Source organism: Naegleria gruberi (assembly GCF_000004985.1).
Source record: "Naegleria gruberi genomic scaffold NAEGRscaffold_38, whole genome shotgun sequence".
Taxonomy (NCBI): Eukaryota; Heterolobosea; class Eutetramitea; order Acrasida; family Naegleriidae; genus Naegleria; species Naegleria gruberi.
In genome coordinates, this window is record NW_003163289.1 from 331,678 (window position 1) to 346,961 (window position 15,284).

Here is a 15,284-nt window from a genome sequence, read left to right on the forward strand (position 1 = left end):
ATGTGAATTCAATCTTTCAATTCATTTCTCTTGCTTCCTTTCTAATTATTTCACTTTCATTCTTTAATAATTCTCCTACAAATTCAAGTGAAGATTCATCTTTTTTAACAGCTTGTAAAACTATTTCTCTGTCGTTTCTTAAATTTTCAGAAGCATACTGAAGTGCTGATCCATGTTGTTTGACAGCTGTCAAGACAATTTCTCTATCATTTTGAAGTTCTTCTGAAGCATTCTTAAGAGTATCACCATGTTGTTTTACAGATGTCAATACAATTTCTCTGTCGTTTGTTAATTCTTTTGAAGCAAAGTGAATTTCATATCCATGATGTTGGACAGCTGTCAACATTATTTCTCTGTCATTTCTCAATTCCTCAGATGCATATTGAACTGCATATCCATCCCGTCTTATAGCTGTCAAGATAATCTCTCTATCATTTCTCAATGCATGATCAGTGACAAATTTAAGTGCATGAGCATGTGATTTGACAGCATGTAGAACTATCTCTCTATCACTTTTAAACTGTTCAGGAAGAAATTTGAGTGAAAGTCCTTCGTTCTTGACAATTGCCAATGCTACTTCTCTATCGTTACGTAATTCCTCAGAGGCACTTTCAAGTACTCTATATCCGCAGACTTCAGCAATCCTTTTGACAACTGGCTTGTAGTTCCATAATTTTAACCTATCGGCAGTCTCTACCAATTGCTCCTCGTCATCACATTGTAAAAGATTTTGAATTATATCATCGTTGGTGGTGTCAATTTCTGTCTCTTGTCTATTCATTTTTTTTTTAATTACTAATACTAAGCAACAACTCGATTTTAAGAGTTTAAATCGAAAGAGTTTGCAGAGTTTCGAATTGTTAGAGTAGAATTTCTAAAGACAGACATGGGTATTCGTGGTGAAATTGATAATGTTAAATCTTTACACACGATGTTACTATTTTAATCCGCGGCTAAATGGATAAGAGGTAACAAGGTAAGGATAAGAACATAAGATGTAACCTTGTGATTTTTTATTGGTGATTGTTGGAAAAATCCAATTTACAATAACGAATATAATTACCAAAAGGTAGCTCTACCCATTGTAGTTTTTCATTAATTAATGTACAGGGGCGGTGGTGTAATGGTAACATCGCAGCCTCCAAAGCTGTGGCCGGGGGTTCGATTCCCCCTCGCCCCCTGTCATTTTAAATTATTTCATTTTTATTTAAATAATTTTTTTTAATGACACTGAAATAGTTCATTACTACTCTATTAAGGCAATTTCATTAGTGATTGAATCATTTTGCTTTCTAATAATCTTGGTGTATTGCAATAGACGATGGTTTATTTCCTTGACAAATTATTTGCTGATTTTCCGTTTTGATTTCCATTATTATTAGCTGCCTTCTTTTCTCTTTCCTTAATAACCTTGTCAATCTTCATCTTTCTCTGGAATTGAACACCAAGTTTAAATCTTTGTAAAGTATCCAACATGACAACTGCAATTTCATTTTGTAAAGGTTCAAATAAATCATCAGGAAGTTGATCATTCATTTTCTTATCTGGATTGGTGACTAATTGATCAGAGTCAACTGAAAAGAGTGTGAATTCTTGTAAAAGAGCTTCAACTTGATCGGCAAATCTCTTACTCACATTCACTGAGTTTTTACCATCCAATCTCAAAAAGTCAACCAAAATTTCATTAGCCAATTCAAATCTCTTATTACAAACAATCTTGTACTCCTCCTCAGTGACATTCTTAATCTTTTTCTTCTTTTTGAGTGATGACTTGTTATCAGTATCATTAAATGAAAGAGCTGGATTAGTTTGAGTCTTTTTCTGAGAATTATGAGTGGTGGTACTGTGACTTCCACTGGTAATTGAGTTTTGTTTCGTTTGATTATCACCAGAGGACACACTCGAGATGGCATCAGTGTCATTTCCAGAAGTGACACTCTTGGCAGCTCCATGATCATCTGTTTCACTTGTAGAGCTAGTGTCTGTAAAGAGAATATCTTGCATTTCCCAAATTTGTCTCGAATATTCACGATACAAATTAGTTCTAATCAAAACTTCATAATTTTCCAATGATAATTCTTGTTTACAATGTTGCTTGAATAAATCTCTCAATTTTGGATCATTCATCACATCTAAAAGCATGACAGCTTTGGCCTTCTTTAATCTTTCTCTATTCAAAGCTTCCTTATTAAGAGCTGCCACGAATAGGAAAATCATGACAGGTAGCACAATAATAAATGCAATTATTGTCACTGAAGAAATGATAATTGTATAAATTCCCATCCAATTATCTTCAGTATCTGACAAGTAAGATGACATGTCTTCAATGATGGCAATCTTTTTTTCAAACATTTCTTTTAAACCTTCATATTCTTCTCCTTCAATAATTGCAATAGCTGTCCCAGTTGAGTTGACATCAATAATCTGTTTCTCCAAAATTTTCAGTTTCGAATGAGCATCCATTAGTTCACTAATCACAACATTTTTATCATAATCATGATTAGCAAAATCCTCTACAGGAATAATATTAAAAATCTCATTCAGCATACTATCAATCCAATCCTGATGTGCCTCTAAATGATTATCCAAATTATTATTCGAATGAGCACTTTGATTATTCAAAAGTTTCGTCAAGCCATCACTCGGATGCACAATAAACGAATCCTGATCGAAAATACTCCTATCACTCATATTCAAATAAGCCTTCAAATGCAACCCACTCGTAATCAACTGCTGAATAACCAACACATCTTTCGTCGTCTTGTATACGAAATTATCCACCTGCGAACGTAATACGAAAGTTTGTGGAAAGATCACTACCAACGCAACCAACAATAACACACTCACCACAATCCCACAAACTGACAATAACTTGACCATTGAAATTCGATAGGATTTTTTCTTCTTCATTAGAAAACAACAACAACATGAAGGAAGGACGAGATAGAAACCACGACCATTTCGACCACTTTTAGAATTGTCGTTGTTGGTTGTGGAAGAGTTGGCTGTTCCTCCTTGAACAGTGTGTTTTTCTTTGGGAAGGGAGAGGAATTGGTGAGAGGTGTCAGCTGTTGGTAATTGATTTGACATTTTTTTTTAAAGTTTTGTTTTTTTTAGGAGGTTGGGGTGGATAAAGGAAATGATGGTGGATGTGATGAATATTTGGTAAGATTTTGAAAATCTTGAAATGTCACTTGCTGTCACTACTCATAATTATTTTTTATGGAAAGGAACTGTTATTGGACTTGTTCAATATTTTTAATTGAATCCAAATATTCTAAATATTCAATTAGTCCAAAAACAATATTTTATTTTTTTCAATATATATTTTTTGAAATACTTTGAATTTCTTCCCATCTACAGCTGTAGTTTGAATGAGGTCACCACAGAAACTTTGATCAAAAGATTCGATTCCTTTATTCTTCTAATTGGTTTCTAAAAATGACAAAAATTTCCATAATTGTTTATTGTAAAGTTAAGGAATATTCTAAAATTATCAAGTACCGATTTTGAATATTTTATAAAATGAATATTCCAAAAAAAAAATGACTTTAAACCACACCACCACCTCATCCTCGTCACACGTATTACCAACAGAAACAACGACCGTTCGCTTCTCATTATTAAATAGTAACAGCAAAAAGTTTAACCTCGTTGATTCGAATATTTATAAAAAGAAACCTAACGGTTGTGGATGTGCTTTATGTTCATTCTTTATGAATGATTTTCCAGAGAGTTTAAATGCCGAAGATTATGAACCTTCACGTGTTGAGCAAGTAGCAAACATTGTGACACATGGCATTCCATTAATTATACTTTCGTATATTTTCTACTTGACCTCACATGTTGTAAATACGAAATTAGAGATGATTTCATCTGTTCTGTATTGTTCGAGTCTTTTCATTCTATTATCCATATCGACATTGTATCATGTCATGTGTTTAATTCATGGAAAACAATCAAGTAAGACCTATTGGTTTCGAATAATTGATTATGCAACAATTTACATATTCATTGCTGCATCCTATACACCATACTTGCTCGTAGTTGGTATTGGCCATGAAAACTTTTATGGAAAATTGATGGCTGCATTTATTTGGTTATTGGCAATATGTGGCTTGGTAAAATCATTTTCAGAAGGAAGATTGCTGGCATTTATTAATAATAATGCATTATTTAACTTGATGGGATGGGCAGCTCTACTTGCCATGCCAACCTCAATGTTTATTCATGTTCCCTTGGAGGCATTCTTGACCTTACTATTTGGAGGAATATTCTTCTCTGGTGGAGTTTATTTTCTAAAAAAGGATGGAGTCATTCCATTTGCTCATGCAATTTGGCATATATTGTCTGTGTGTGGATTCTTGATGCATTTCTTTTCAATTTATTATTACATCTTTCAATTGGATGGATTGTTCGTTCCACATGGAGTTTACAATTCAAAAATGGCGTATGAGCAAATTATTGAAACACTTACTGGGCAGAGAATGCCATTTGGTCATTTGCGTGTATCCCCAATACACTAAAGAGTATCGACTAAATTGTTAGAATAGTAGCTCCCTAACTTGATGATGGAAAATATCAAAAAACTATTGGGAAGAAGAGGAAATCTGTTGCAAGTACAATCAGCACTTACCAATCAGGGCAATAATTGAATTTATTCCACAACAATAGTAATTTAAGATGAGTTAAATTCTTGAATAAATTAATTTGTTTATTTAATAGTAAAGAGTGAATAAATCTTCAGAAATTTGAGTCATTTCCTTCTTCTTTTCAATATTGTCCCAATTAGACTTGAAAACATTATTGAATCCATAGATAGCTCCATACCAAGCTGCAGCAATAGTACCAGTACTGTCAGAATCACCTGCATGCAAGGCAGAGTGCAACATCATCTTTTCATAATTGTTTGGACCAGCACACAATAAGGCATCATAGGCAATAATGCATGAATCATCACCTGATGCTCCAGCCCAACCAGCAAATGACCACTTTTTGTAATATTCATCTCTTTCAGCAATTCCATACTTCTTTGGGAATTGAGCAGAGAGTGCATTCAATTTTTGAGAATTTTTGAAATCTTCTTCACTGAGGAATAATCCTCTTTCAGATAAATATTGAGCAATCTTTTGTTCGAACTTGGTAATTTCTTCCTTCATTTCTTCCCAATCTCTTTTAGCAACCTTTTGCAAGTAGGTTCTAGTTCTTGGCATGATATCGTACAAGAAGTAAACTCCCCATTGTGGAACTGGGATAGTTTGTTCAATAGCATAGGCTGTGAAAAGGGCAGAGACCAATGATCCCAAGAACCCATTTGGATGATTGTGAGTCAATCTTCCTGATTCTACACTACAAGCAATGAGCATGTCACGTCTTTCAACTCCACTAATAGCTGCTCCAATAGACATGGCTCTCATCTAATTAATTCGAAATGTTAGATCAATTTAAAGAATAAAGATTATCAATTAACAACCAATGATGAAATAATACATACACTGCCACCACAACCACCTCCTCTCTTATCGTATGGATAGAGATTCCATTTTTCAACACCACGAGATTCCAAAAATCTAACTCCCTTTCCACCTAAAAATGTCAATAATCACAAACACACAGTTAAAACTACTACTTACAAGTTGGACCTGGAGCTCTTCCTCCCATATCATCCCAACAGATAATATATTCCTTACTCATTTCTTGCATTAATGGATCAACAAAATCGCTCATAAACTTGGCACAACTTTCAACATTATTTTCATCAAAACTATAAACCAATGTCTTGTCACTATTTGCTGCATTTCTAGCTTGCTTCATCCAGGTAATCAATGCTCTCAAACTTGCCAAATGCATTACAGTATCATCAGAAACTCTCCATCCCTTGACATCAATTCCAGCCAAACTTCCATAATAATGTTTCAATTCAGCATGAATAGTTTCACCATCAAAATTAAATTCCCAAGCACCATTTCTATATCCTATTAATGATTAAAATTCCATCAATAACAGCAACAGAAATGATCCAATTTGTAATAACAATGTTCATCATCATCACGAATTTTAAATATTTAATAAATAATTAAATATGATCCGATCGCGCAAATTGCCAACAACTTACCAATAGCATCACCAACAGCACCCAAAATTACACTGGCCAACAATCGTTCAGCCAAATTGTTATTACTATTCGCAACATTGCTTGTTGTTGAAGAGATCATTTTTTTTCTTTGTATTTTTGGAAGTTGCAGCAACGTGATGGAACTCATGTTCATCTTTTGTTGTAAACAAGTTCCTTTCTTCAACAAGACTTTAACAAGTATTTATTTGTTACTTAACACCTCAGTAAAGATTCAACAATTGTATCAAGCTCTGAGATTGACTTGATGATGATTTCATTTTTGGTGGTCAAGATCAAAGGTTTGAATGTGAAATTTTGTAAGCAAGAAATAAGGTTACAGATCCAATCGCGAACAATTTCAACATCTCCACAACAATTCAAATCATTAAGAATTCCTGTTATTTTCTTCTTGGATTTTAATTGAATTGAAAATAAGAATGCAAAGATCTGAAGGAACATATTTCCCAAAGTTAGCATCTCTTCTTTCATCAACTCTGGTCTGTATTCTTTACAGTTATTAATGTCGGCTAGTACAATAGTTTGTGGATCATGAATTCCGCACATTCTCTCTATTAATAAATTAAGTTGAGATTTTTCATTGTTAGAAGAAGATCTTGTCATTAAATTTCTTAATGCCAAGTCATGGTGAAGTAAATTCAACTCCTTAATTAAATAATGATTAGCTCTTAAGCATCCGTCAACGACATAAAATAGAATCATCAGTTGAGAGTTGGAATCCGTGTGCTTAAGAACTAAATTTGATTCATTCAGAGGAAGTAGCTTTTCAGAAATAGTGACACTTGTTTGATAACTTGCATGTGGTGCAGTTACAACACCAAAAATTACATATGGAATACTGATATCTGCAAGAAAATGAAAGTTAACTCTAACATTTTAGCGTCATAATTGGATGAAGGTGATTCTGAATTGAATGTGTTCAAATCAAAACAATGGCCATGGCTGCCAAATTTTTGTAAACAATTGTCATCCGAATCTTCTTCATCGTCACTGTCATCATATAGTTGGTTAATATTACTGCTAACGCTCTTTGTATTGGTGATTTCTAATACTTGAACCAATATCTCTCCATCATACTTCATGTAACCAACCTCAATAGGATTTGAGTACATAGGAGGATTGGTAGTGGAATTAAATTCAAATGAATCACCTTGTTTATAAACCATAAAAGGAATGTTTCTATCAGTAGCATCCCCTGCAAGTAGAACTGTCTTTTTAACAATAAAATATGGATATGTTTTTTGTAAATAAACTTCTAAATCCTTTTCTTCGGCAACTGATAAGCATTTGAGCTTAATACGTGAAGTATAAGAAACAGGAAGTGTAAAAAATTTGTCAACAACTGATTGGGATCTTAAAGTGATAGGAGTTGAACATAAAGCGGCAATTGAACAGTTATCACTTGGTTGGTAGTTTGTCAGGGAAGCCATACGTATACATTCGTCTATTTCTGACATAATGGAGAATAAATCTTCCTTAATAAAAATGTTAAGCAATTTAGAATATGAAAGGCTATAATAAAGCCCATGCAAAGTGTTTTCTACTTGGTGAAATCTTGGCTTCATCTTCAGAATAACAAGCCCTCCACTGGTATCGATTAGAAACAGTTTTACCACTGCTTGTTTTTTAGATTCATCATCTATTTTTTTCTGCGTCATTTTAGTTGCAATATCTTTCAAAACAGCCCTTCCCTCCAGAATGATTTTAACAGTGTCTTTGTGAGCACAAAGGAACTCCTCTGCATTGGAAGCATTAATGTTACGTTTTTCAAATTCACCTATCGCAAAATAATGATCTAGTTGTGCATTAGTACGCATAATTACAAAGTCAGAATGCATTCTACTAGTGTCTTCAACCCATTTCTTGTTCATAATATTTAGAGACAGTTTCAAACTTTGAGAAGCCAACTTTTCACCACTCTTGAAAAACAAACTATTTCTATTTTCCAATGATAAATCAGAAAAAATGTGATAACGGTTGAAAATCATTAAGAAATAATCCTTGAATGTCATTTCAGTAATTTCAGTTTTAGATTCTATCATGTTGTGGAGTTTAAATAATGGAAGAAATAAGCAGGAGGAAGAGAAGCGCAACAAATCAAACTGGTGTTTAAGAGGTGTTTTTTCTAATTTTTGGGCTAATTGTTGAGATTCATTGTATTCCTTATCCAAAAACAAGTAAAGTTTCTCATCTTTTGGAAGATTATTATGCTTTGTCCATTTAATTCCAAAAGATGTAAGGAAACTACATAAATACCCCTTTAAAGTCGATGGTAGACTTGAATTTCTTTTAAATATTTGGTGTGCCACACTGTTTGGCTCTATTTCATCCATTGAAAATGGAAACTGCAAGTTTCGAAAAGTCATTCCAAAATGTTCTAGAATTCCCATAAACCCTTTGAAACTATTGGTGAGAAAACATACATGTCTTACTTACTTGTAAATGTTCAAAATACTCCACAACTCATCTGGATCAACCAATTCGTCAGGTACTTCGTCATCCATGAGTAGGTCTGCTTCCTCAAATTTTCTCTTCAAACCTACAGTTACTTGTAGAGTTTCTGAATCTCCTTTTGTTCTTTTTTTAACTTGGACCAACAATTTAGGCTGTGGAAGAACCTCTGTGGTGGTTGCCTTCTTATTCTTCACTAAGCTGAAGTCTTGTTGTATCGAACCAATATATTCAGATTTGGAAGAAGGAATAGAGTTAATTACATCATCCAAGGCTAAAGAATCAATCGGAAATATCTGGTCTGGTAGAGCATAGCCATATTGACCAGACTCAAATTTAAAAAAGAAAGCTCCTGCTGGGGGTGCATCTAGTATCGGCACCATCTCTTTTCTACTACATATCTGTGTGATGATTATTATTGTTATTTAATTATTATTTTAATGATATAATACAAACCGTTACAGGCCATAAAGGACGGTCCTCCTTAAATCTCACCCAAACAGGCTGCCCAACAAAGAACATTTTTTTTGTGTAATTATTTGATGATATTAAGAAATAAGCCTTAATTTTTCTAATTACTTTATAAACTTGAAAAATCTACTGATTGAAGATCATTTTGTAAAGTTGCCATTTCCATGCTATTGGTCATTGTGCTTATTGAATACACTCAATTAAATAGGACATGTGACTTTAAGCAATGTTGCGAATGTGTGAAAAATGTGAAAAATTTATTCTACAAATTCTGGAACTCTGAAAGAACTGGTCATGAAACCAACATAGTTGAAACTCTTTCCAACTATTGATGATTTCGACTTTCCAATAATGAAAATTGGAATTGGATTTAATTGAGAAAGTCCAATCATAATTAAAGTTGGATTTTCAATTTCGTTTCGTATAAATTGTTCAATTTCTGTCGTAAATTCAGTATTGAACTGTTCTTTAGGGAAAATGGATTGAAAATTAATTGTTAAATCGTTAGTGTTAGTAAGTGGATGATTGTTGACAGATGTCTGAATGTCAGATTGAGAAATTTGAATAGATTTGTTCATATATCGATCTTTGTTTTCGATAAGGGCTGGATTAACTCCCAGAAAATTGCTCAAATCAGTGAAAATATTTGAAGATGAAGTGTCACTTGTCATTGGAATAATAAATGGAATGAGAGGCGAATTTACAGAGCTATTTGCACTTGGATCTTTCCAAGTCATTCTATGTTGTTCCTTCAAAGGAGCGTGTACTTTACAGAGCCTGTTCTGAATGTCAATCATCCTTACCACATCTATATATGTCGATTTACAAATGTCAAAACTCAAATCATCATTTTTAACCAATGACTTGAACATTACAACACCACTTTCGTTCATCTCAATAGAAACACTTCTAAACACCTTATTACTTCTATCACCATTCGAAACTGAATAATTACTCGTCCAATATTTGATACAATCATCATTTTCCCATTGATTTAATAATTGGCATTTCTTAATTAAAGTTTGAGGTTTCGAATTGAGAGAAATCATCTTTAGTAACCAGTTACTGCTCTTCAATTTATCAATCCAGAATTGTTTGACACAATTCGAATCACTTTCGTTTCCGATAATGTTTCGGAAAGAAGAGTTGACTAATTTGAGAGAAAATAATTGTGTTGGAGAGTCGATATATTGGAAAATTTGATAGAGGATTTCATATGGTACATTTAGTTGGTTTGAATTACAGAGAATTGTCATTTCGTTTTTTTTGATTGTTTCGAATAACTTTCGGCTAAGGATTGGAATTTTCTAGTAAATAGTTTCTCTTCTCATTCTCTGTACGAAATAACTGATATCTATTTACTCCGCGATTGATCAGGATCTCAGCTGAGAGCTGAAAGTTATCCAACTTTCCTATTAAAAATTTATTCGAAAGTTTGTTGAAGTTTATTTTTAATTTCTCAATTCTCAGTTCGATTTATTTCGTCATCTCTCTTCATCAGCCAGTGGCATGAGAGATTTCTCAATTTCCAGCAAAACGTTAATTTCCACCAACTTATTCGAATCTCAGTATCAAGTTCATTTCACACTAGTTTACAATAAAATATATCCTAAATATGTTTTCAAACATTATTTCCCTCAATTCCTTCCTTAACCTCCGAATGATGCACAACTTTTCCCTTCTCACTTTCTGCCACTTTCTTCCTACCTTTCTTCCCAACTTTCTCCTTCAAATTCGAAGGAGTCTTGAACAACCTCTGAACCTCTCTCAACGGTGAAATCAACACCAATTGAATAATCAAAAATCCCAAAATTGCAATATTCGAAAAGCAATGATAAAACAACAATGAAAATTGCCATCCAGTTGCTCCAGGTAGAAATGCCAATCCCAATAATTGGATGAAAAAGCAAATTGTTAATCCAATTTGAAGTCCAAGAGATTTTCGAAGTGCCTTCTTTTTGAGTTGATAAGTATTGTCGATTTCTTGGTTTGTCTTGTTGACAGATTTGGAAAATGACTTGTCAATAACATGTGAAGTGAGGGATTGGTCTTTTTTAGTTGGGGATTGGATGCTGTTGGCGTCTGGAATGGGAGTGGTTGGGGTGATGTCAATGTTTTGATGTTTGCTGTCATGTGAAGAAGCACTTTTGACATTGTCACTTGTGCTTGTCAAATCTTCGAGTTCATAAGGTTGAGCAGTTGAGGAACCACCCTCTTCCAAGTGATGTGTCGTTCTCTTCATCATTTCTCTAATTTTCTTCTTACTTGCTTTGAGAGCTCTGTATAATCTGAAACCATAAGTCTATTCGAAATTATTCGAAAAGTTACAATGAAGAAATTCAACAATTACTTACATTCATAAAGATTGCAGTGGCTACCATTCCCATAAACATAATAACCATTGGAGTGATAAAGATTACGATGGATAATTGCTGTTGACTAATTGGTGAAATTCCACTTCCTCTCAAACCATGTAAAACTGCAATAACTAAAATGTGACCAAGAAAGAATAACACAAAAAAGATGATTAGGAGAGAGATGAGAAGGTATTTGGATGCTTTGAATTCCTTTTCGGTTATATAGTTGGTCAAACGAGTAGTTTTTAAACTAGACGAAAATGAATCGAATAAAAATTTGTGAAAACTTACAAGACAAATCCAATAAAACCCATGATTAAAATTTGATTATACAACAAGACTGCACTCATTGATCTATCAATACCCTTAATTACATTATTCAAGTCAAATGCCACTCTATAAATCGGATTAAGAAATGACAATTCACTTGACAATCTCGTGACATTTTGAAAGAATGAAAAGAAAGCCAAAGCAATATTCATCCAATACAAGATGTGCTGATTCCGTTTCAATTGTCGAAATTGAATAATATAATACACCAACAGAACAACAAAGAAAATTAAAAAAATAAAAATTGGACCTCCGTCAATTCCTGCCACTAATTGACTGTACAAGTCAAATGAGAAGGAGGTTGCGTTCTGTGACTGGGTTTGTTGGATTACATATGCATCTTGAAGAAAATCATCTCCAATATTTCTGAATGTCATTCTTTCTCAATATGCAAACGAAAGCTTTCGAATAATATTGAAAAAAGTTGATGGACTTGATAACAAGATTACTTCAAGTTGCGAAAGACTTTGTTTTGTTTTTTTTAATGTGAAGTGTCTGTCTTCCGTACATATCATAAATAAGCCGACTCCTCAATAATTTTTTTATATTTTGCGTCAGTTGTCCAAGAATTTAGGCAACACTTCTTAATTGACATTTTCACGGTATCTGTTTAGAGTTCCTAGTAAAGAAAAATTCTACTGGTGGTGGAACAATCTTTAGAAACATTGGTTTATAATATCTTTAAAAATCCAACAAGTATCAACCAATCTTTGGCTTTCGGTTGACTATGTTTCGAATAACTATGCTATTTGTTGGATTGGACCAAGGAGAAACCCTGGTGATGAAATGGTTGCACAAAAGAGTTTCTTGTGGAAATTTTGAATAATTTCATCAAAGAATCTTTCGAATAAATTTGATTCGTATTCGGTTTAGGCAGGAATTCATGTTTGAGTTTTCTGAAATGTCGCATCCAAACCATGAACTGCTTGCCACAAGATTTGTTTATCAAGGCTTTTCATTTGTGGATTAGTTTCATTGTTGGAAAGTAAACTAAAGATTGTGAAATAAAGCCAAGGTTCATTTCGGCTTAATTTTCATCCAAATCAGAATTATTCGAATCATGCATTCACTACAACTGATATGAATGTAAACATTTTCCATCATCCTCAATGATATCCAATAACCTTCTGTCACTGGTCAAAATGTTAGATGATAAAAAATTGATGACAGCCATTTTCCTTTTAACATGCTTCAGATATCAACACTGAAGCAACAAACCCGTCAACAACTCATCACTGACGACATTTGAAACTCTTCACAAATTGATTACCCATCAATCACCACTCAAACTCTTTCATTAAAAAAAAAAGCAAACACTTTTCACACAAACACCAACCAACACAGACTACATACAAAAATGTCCTCTGAACAATTAACCCAACAACAAATCAAAGAGTACAAGGAAGCCTTCGCCTTCTTCGATAAAGATGAAGATCAAAAAGTTTCCAAAGCTGACTTGGAAAAGACCTTCTTATCTTTGGGTGAAAACAAGTCACAAAACGACATTAGAAAGATGATTGAAGAGTGCGACTCATCACGTACTGGTTTTATTAGTTTTACCGAATTCTTGACTGTTCTCTCACAAAAATTGAAGAACACGTAAGTTTTTTATTTTTCAACGTGTGTTGTTAACCAGCGTGCTGCTGCTTCTATTATTTATCATCATGTGATGGTGTTATCATTATCGATTTATTTTCTTATTTCCTTTCCGTGATGATGGTGTTTCCCGCCCTTTTCTATTTTAATCACATATTTATTAAAAACAAATATTCATGATGGTGATGTGATAACGATGCTATGATGATGAAAATACAAAATATTATTCAACACACAATAATAATAATAACAGTGATCGTGAAGAAAAGATCAGAGAAGCTTTCCGTGCTTTTGACGAAGATGGACACGGAAGTATTCCATCCAAGGAATTGAAGGATGCCTTGTGTAATTGGGGTGAAAAATTCACTGAACAAGAATGGGGCCAAATGAGAAACGAAATTGGTGCTAAGGATTCTGGAGATTTTGATTATGAACAATTCATCTCAAAGATGTTGAACAAGTCTCAATAAATTGTGTAATATCGTGTAATACCACTATTCATATTTTGACTGATTGGTTGGAGTATTAATACTGAATAAACAATAATTTGTAAACGAATATCAGCAACATGTAAATTTATTGGCAAAGTAAGATTTCACCTTATTGTAAAGGAAGATCTTGCATATCATTTTCTTCACCCTATTTCTCATTCTTTTATCAAAATCTAGTTGTAGTTTTCACACTCTTTTGATAATTTCACACCAAGTTGAGTGTGTTGTTGATATTTGAATTGGCTCATTAATCGAATCTCTCTGTCAATTCTCCAAAACTTAATCCTTCAAATACTTAATTTTAATTGCCAACATGAGAGCCAGCAAAAGAAGAATGTTTCTATTTTGAACGACTTGTTTCTGAGCCATTCTCGAATATTCGAACAGGGAAGAAACCTCCATTGCATGCAGAGAGTGTGAAGTAATGATTTGAATAATACCATCCAAAAATTCTTCCATATTGTGAATAGATAATTGAAGTTCATTTCCTATTGGAATGGAAATTATTGGAGACTCAGTCGAAGAAGAGGCTGGTGATGTAGTAAACTTGAATGAATCCTCAGCATTCTTGTAGAGTGCATCCAATTTTGATTTTTCACGTGTTGAAATTTGAGTCCAATACTTGTTGTGTGTTCCTGATCGTGTGGAATTATGTGAAATTCCCTGTGTATCTCTAATTTGTGGGCTTCTAAATGGGTTATCATCATCAGAATCCTCATCAGAATCTTCATCCACATCCAAATCCTCTTCATCAGAAATAGGAAAATGAGAAAATTGAGGAGGCAGTCCAGGTAACACAAAAGGAGGATTTCTTGTTGCCCTTATTCTCTGTCTATTATTATTAATCATATTTCTGCTAATTCCATTAATAGTACTTCTCTGATTTACTCTACTGGCCGATCGGCTTGATGGCATGAAAAGTGGAAAATTAGCATCATCGGATGAAGAACTTGATTCAGACTCCTCATCCTCATCAGAGTCTTCGTCATCTTCCGAGGATGTAGGTGAGACAAGAGGAGGTAAAGCCTCCTCATGTGTTTCTCGATCATAAACAATTCCATCATCTCCTAAATAATGTTCTGCACAGACTTCATCATCATCATCATCAGAATCAGTCTCCCAATTTTCATCATCAGAATAGTCAGAATCGTCTTCATCATCGATCAATACTGGAAGATCATCATCACTATCGGAGGCTTCAGAATCTACCAAGGGTGGCAATTCATCATCATCAGACTCTACCAGTGGAGGCAATTCATCTTCATCCTCTTCCGAAGTTTTATCTGAATCAATTAATGAAGGCATTTCATCTTCACTCTCTTCCGTATCATCATCATCATGACGTTTAGAGTTATTCCCATTTGAAAGCCTTTTTCGTTCACTCATTTTTTTTAAATATTTAATTTAAATAATAAAATTTTAAAAAAGTATTGAAACGTGAATTCTTTATTTCCC

At 33.6% G+C, this 15,284-nt stretch overlaps 8 protein-coding genes and 1 non-coding gene across 9 annotated transcripts; 3 read left to right on the forward strand and 6 right to left on the reverse strand.

Annotated features, from left to right (window-relative positions):
* Positions 1–16: 16 nt before the first annotated feature.
* NAEGRDRAFT_70169 (uncharacterized protein) lies at positions 17–781 on the reverse strand (the record flags this gene model as incomplete). Its single annotated transcript, XM_002674779.1, has 1 exon — positions 17–781. One exon carries the CDS (start codon positions 779–781, stop codon positions 17–19), a length of 765 nt encoding a protein of 254 aa, XP_002674825.1.
* Positions 782–1,109: 328 nt separating this feature from the next.
* NAEGRDRAFT_t445 lies at positions 1,110–1,180 on the forward strand. The gene has a single exon. It is a non-coding gene; the product is annotated as a tRNA-Trp (tRNA).
* A 146-nt stretch (positions 1,181–1,326) lies between these two features.
* On the reverse strand, positions 1,327–3,090 carry NAEGRDRAFT_70170 (uncharacterized protein; the record flags this gene model as incomplete). Its single annotated transcript, XM_002674780.1, has 1 exon — positions 1,327–3,090. The coding sequence occupies one exon, from the start codon at positions 3,088–3,090 to the stop codon at positions 1,327–1,329; it is 1,764 nt and encodes a 587-aa protein (XP_002674826.1).
* Positions 3,091–3,545: 455 nt separating this feature from the next.
* NAEGRDRAFT_80551 (uncharacterized protein) lies at positions 3,546–4,719 on the forward strand (the record flags this gene model as incomplete). The annotated part of the gene is made up of 1 exon (XM_002674701.1): positions 3,546–4,719. The coding sequence occupies one exon, from the start codon at positions 3,546–3,548 to the stop codon at positions 4,524–4,526; it is 981 nt and encodes a 326-aa protein (XP_002674747.1). The 3' UTR covers positions 4,527–4,719.
* On the reverse strand, positions 4,699–6,222 carry NAEGRDRAFT_80552 (uncharacterized protein). The gene is made up of 4 exons (XM_002674781.1): positions 6,116–6,222; positions 5,634–5,975; positions 5,495–5,586; positions 4,699–5,417 (listed from the first exon to the last, which is right to left on the reverse strand). The coding sequence occupies exons 1-4, from the start codon at positions 6,213–6,215 to the stop codon at positions 4,719–4,721; spliced, it is 1,233 nt and encodes a 410-aa protein (XP_002674827.1). The 5' UTR covers positions 6,216–6,222; the 3' UTR covers positions 4,699–4,718.
* A 735-nt stretch (positions 6,223–6,957) lies between these two features.
* On the reverse strand, positions 6,958–8,967 carry NAEGRDRAFT_50795 (uncharacterized protein; the record flags this gene model as incomplete). The annotated part of the gene is made up of 2 exons (XM_002674782.1): positions 6,958–8,071; positions 8,570–8,967. 2 exons carry the CDS (start codon positions 8,965–8,967, stop codon positions 6,958–6,960), a joined length of 1,512 nt encoding a protein of 503 aa, XP_002674828.1.
* A 345-nt stretch (positions 8,968–9,312) lies between these two features.
* Positions 9,313–11,300, reverse strand: NAEGRDRAFT_58683 (uncharacterized protein; the record flags this gene model as incomplete). The annotated part of the gene is made up of 2 exons (XM_002674783.1): positions 9,313–10,205; positions 10,763–11,300. The coding sequence occupies 2 exons, from the start codon at positions 11,298–11,300 to the stop codon at positions 9,313–9,315; spliced, it is 1,431 nt and encodes a 476-aa protein (XP_002674829.1).
* Positions 11,301–13,054: 1,754 nt separating this feature from the next.
* NAEGRDRAFT_58684 (calmodulin) lies at positions 13,055–13,827 on the forward strand. Its single transcript, XM_002674702.1, has 2 exons — positions 13,055–13,341; positions 13,592–13,827. The coding sequence occupies exons 1-2, from the start codon at positions 13,100–13,102 to the stop codon at positions 13,806–13,808; spliced, it is 459 nt and encodes a 152-aa protein (XP_002674748.1). The 5' UTR covers positions 13,055–13,099; the 3' UTR covers positions 13,809–13,827.
* A 281-nt stretch (positions 13,828–14,108) lies between these two features.
* Positions 14,109–15,215, reverse strand: NAEGRDRAFT_50798 (uncharacterized protein; the record flags this gene model as incomplete). The annotated part of the gene is made up of 1 exon (XM_002674784.1): positions 14,109–15,215. One exon carries the CDS (start codon positions 15,213–15,215, stop codon positions 14,109–14,111), a length of 1,107 nt encoding a protein of 368 aa, XP_002674830.1.
* Between the last annotated feature and the right edge of the window lie 69 nt (positions 15,216–15,284).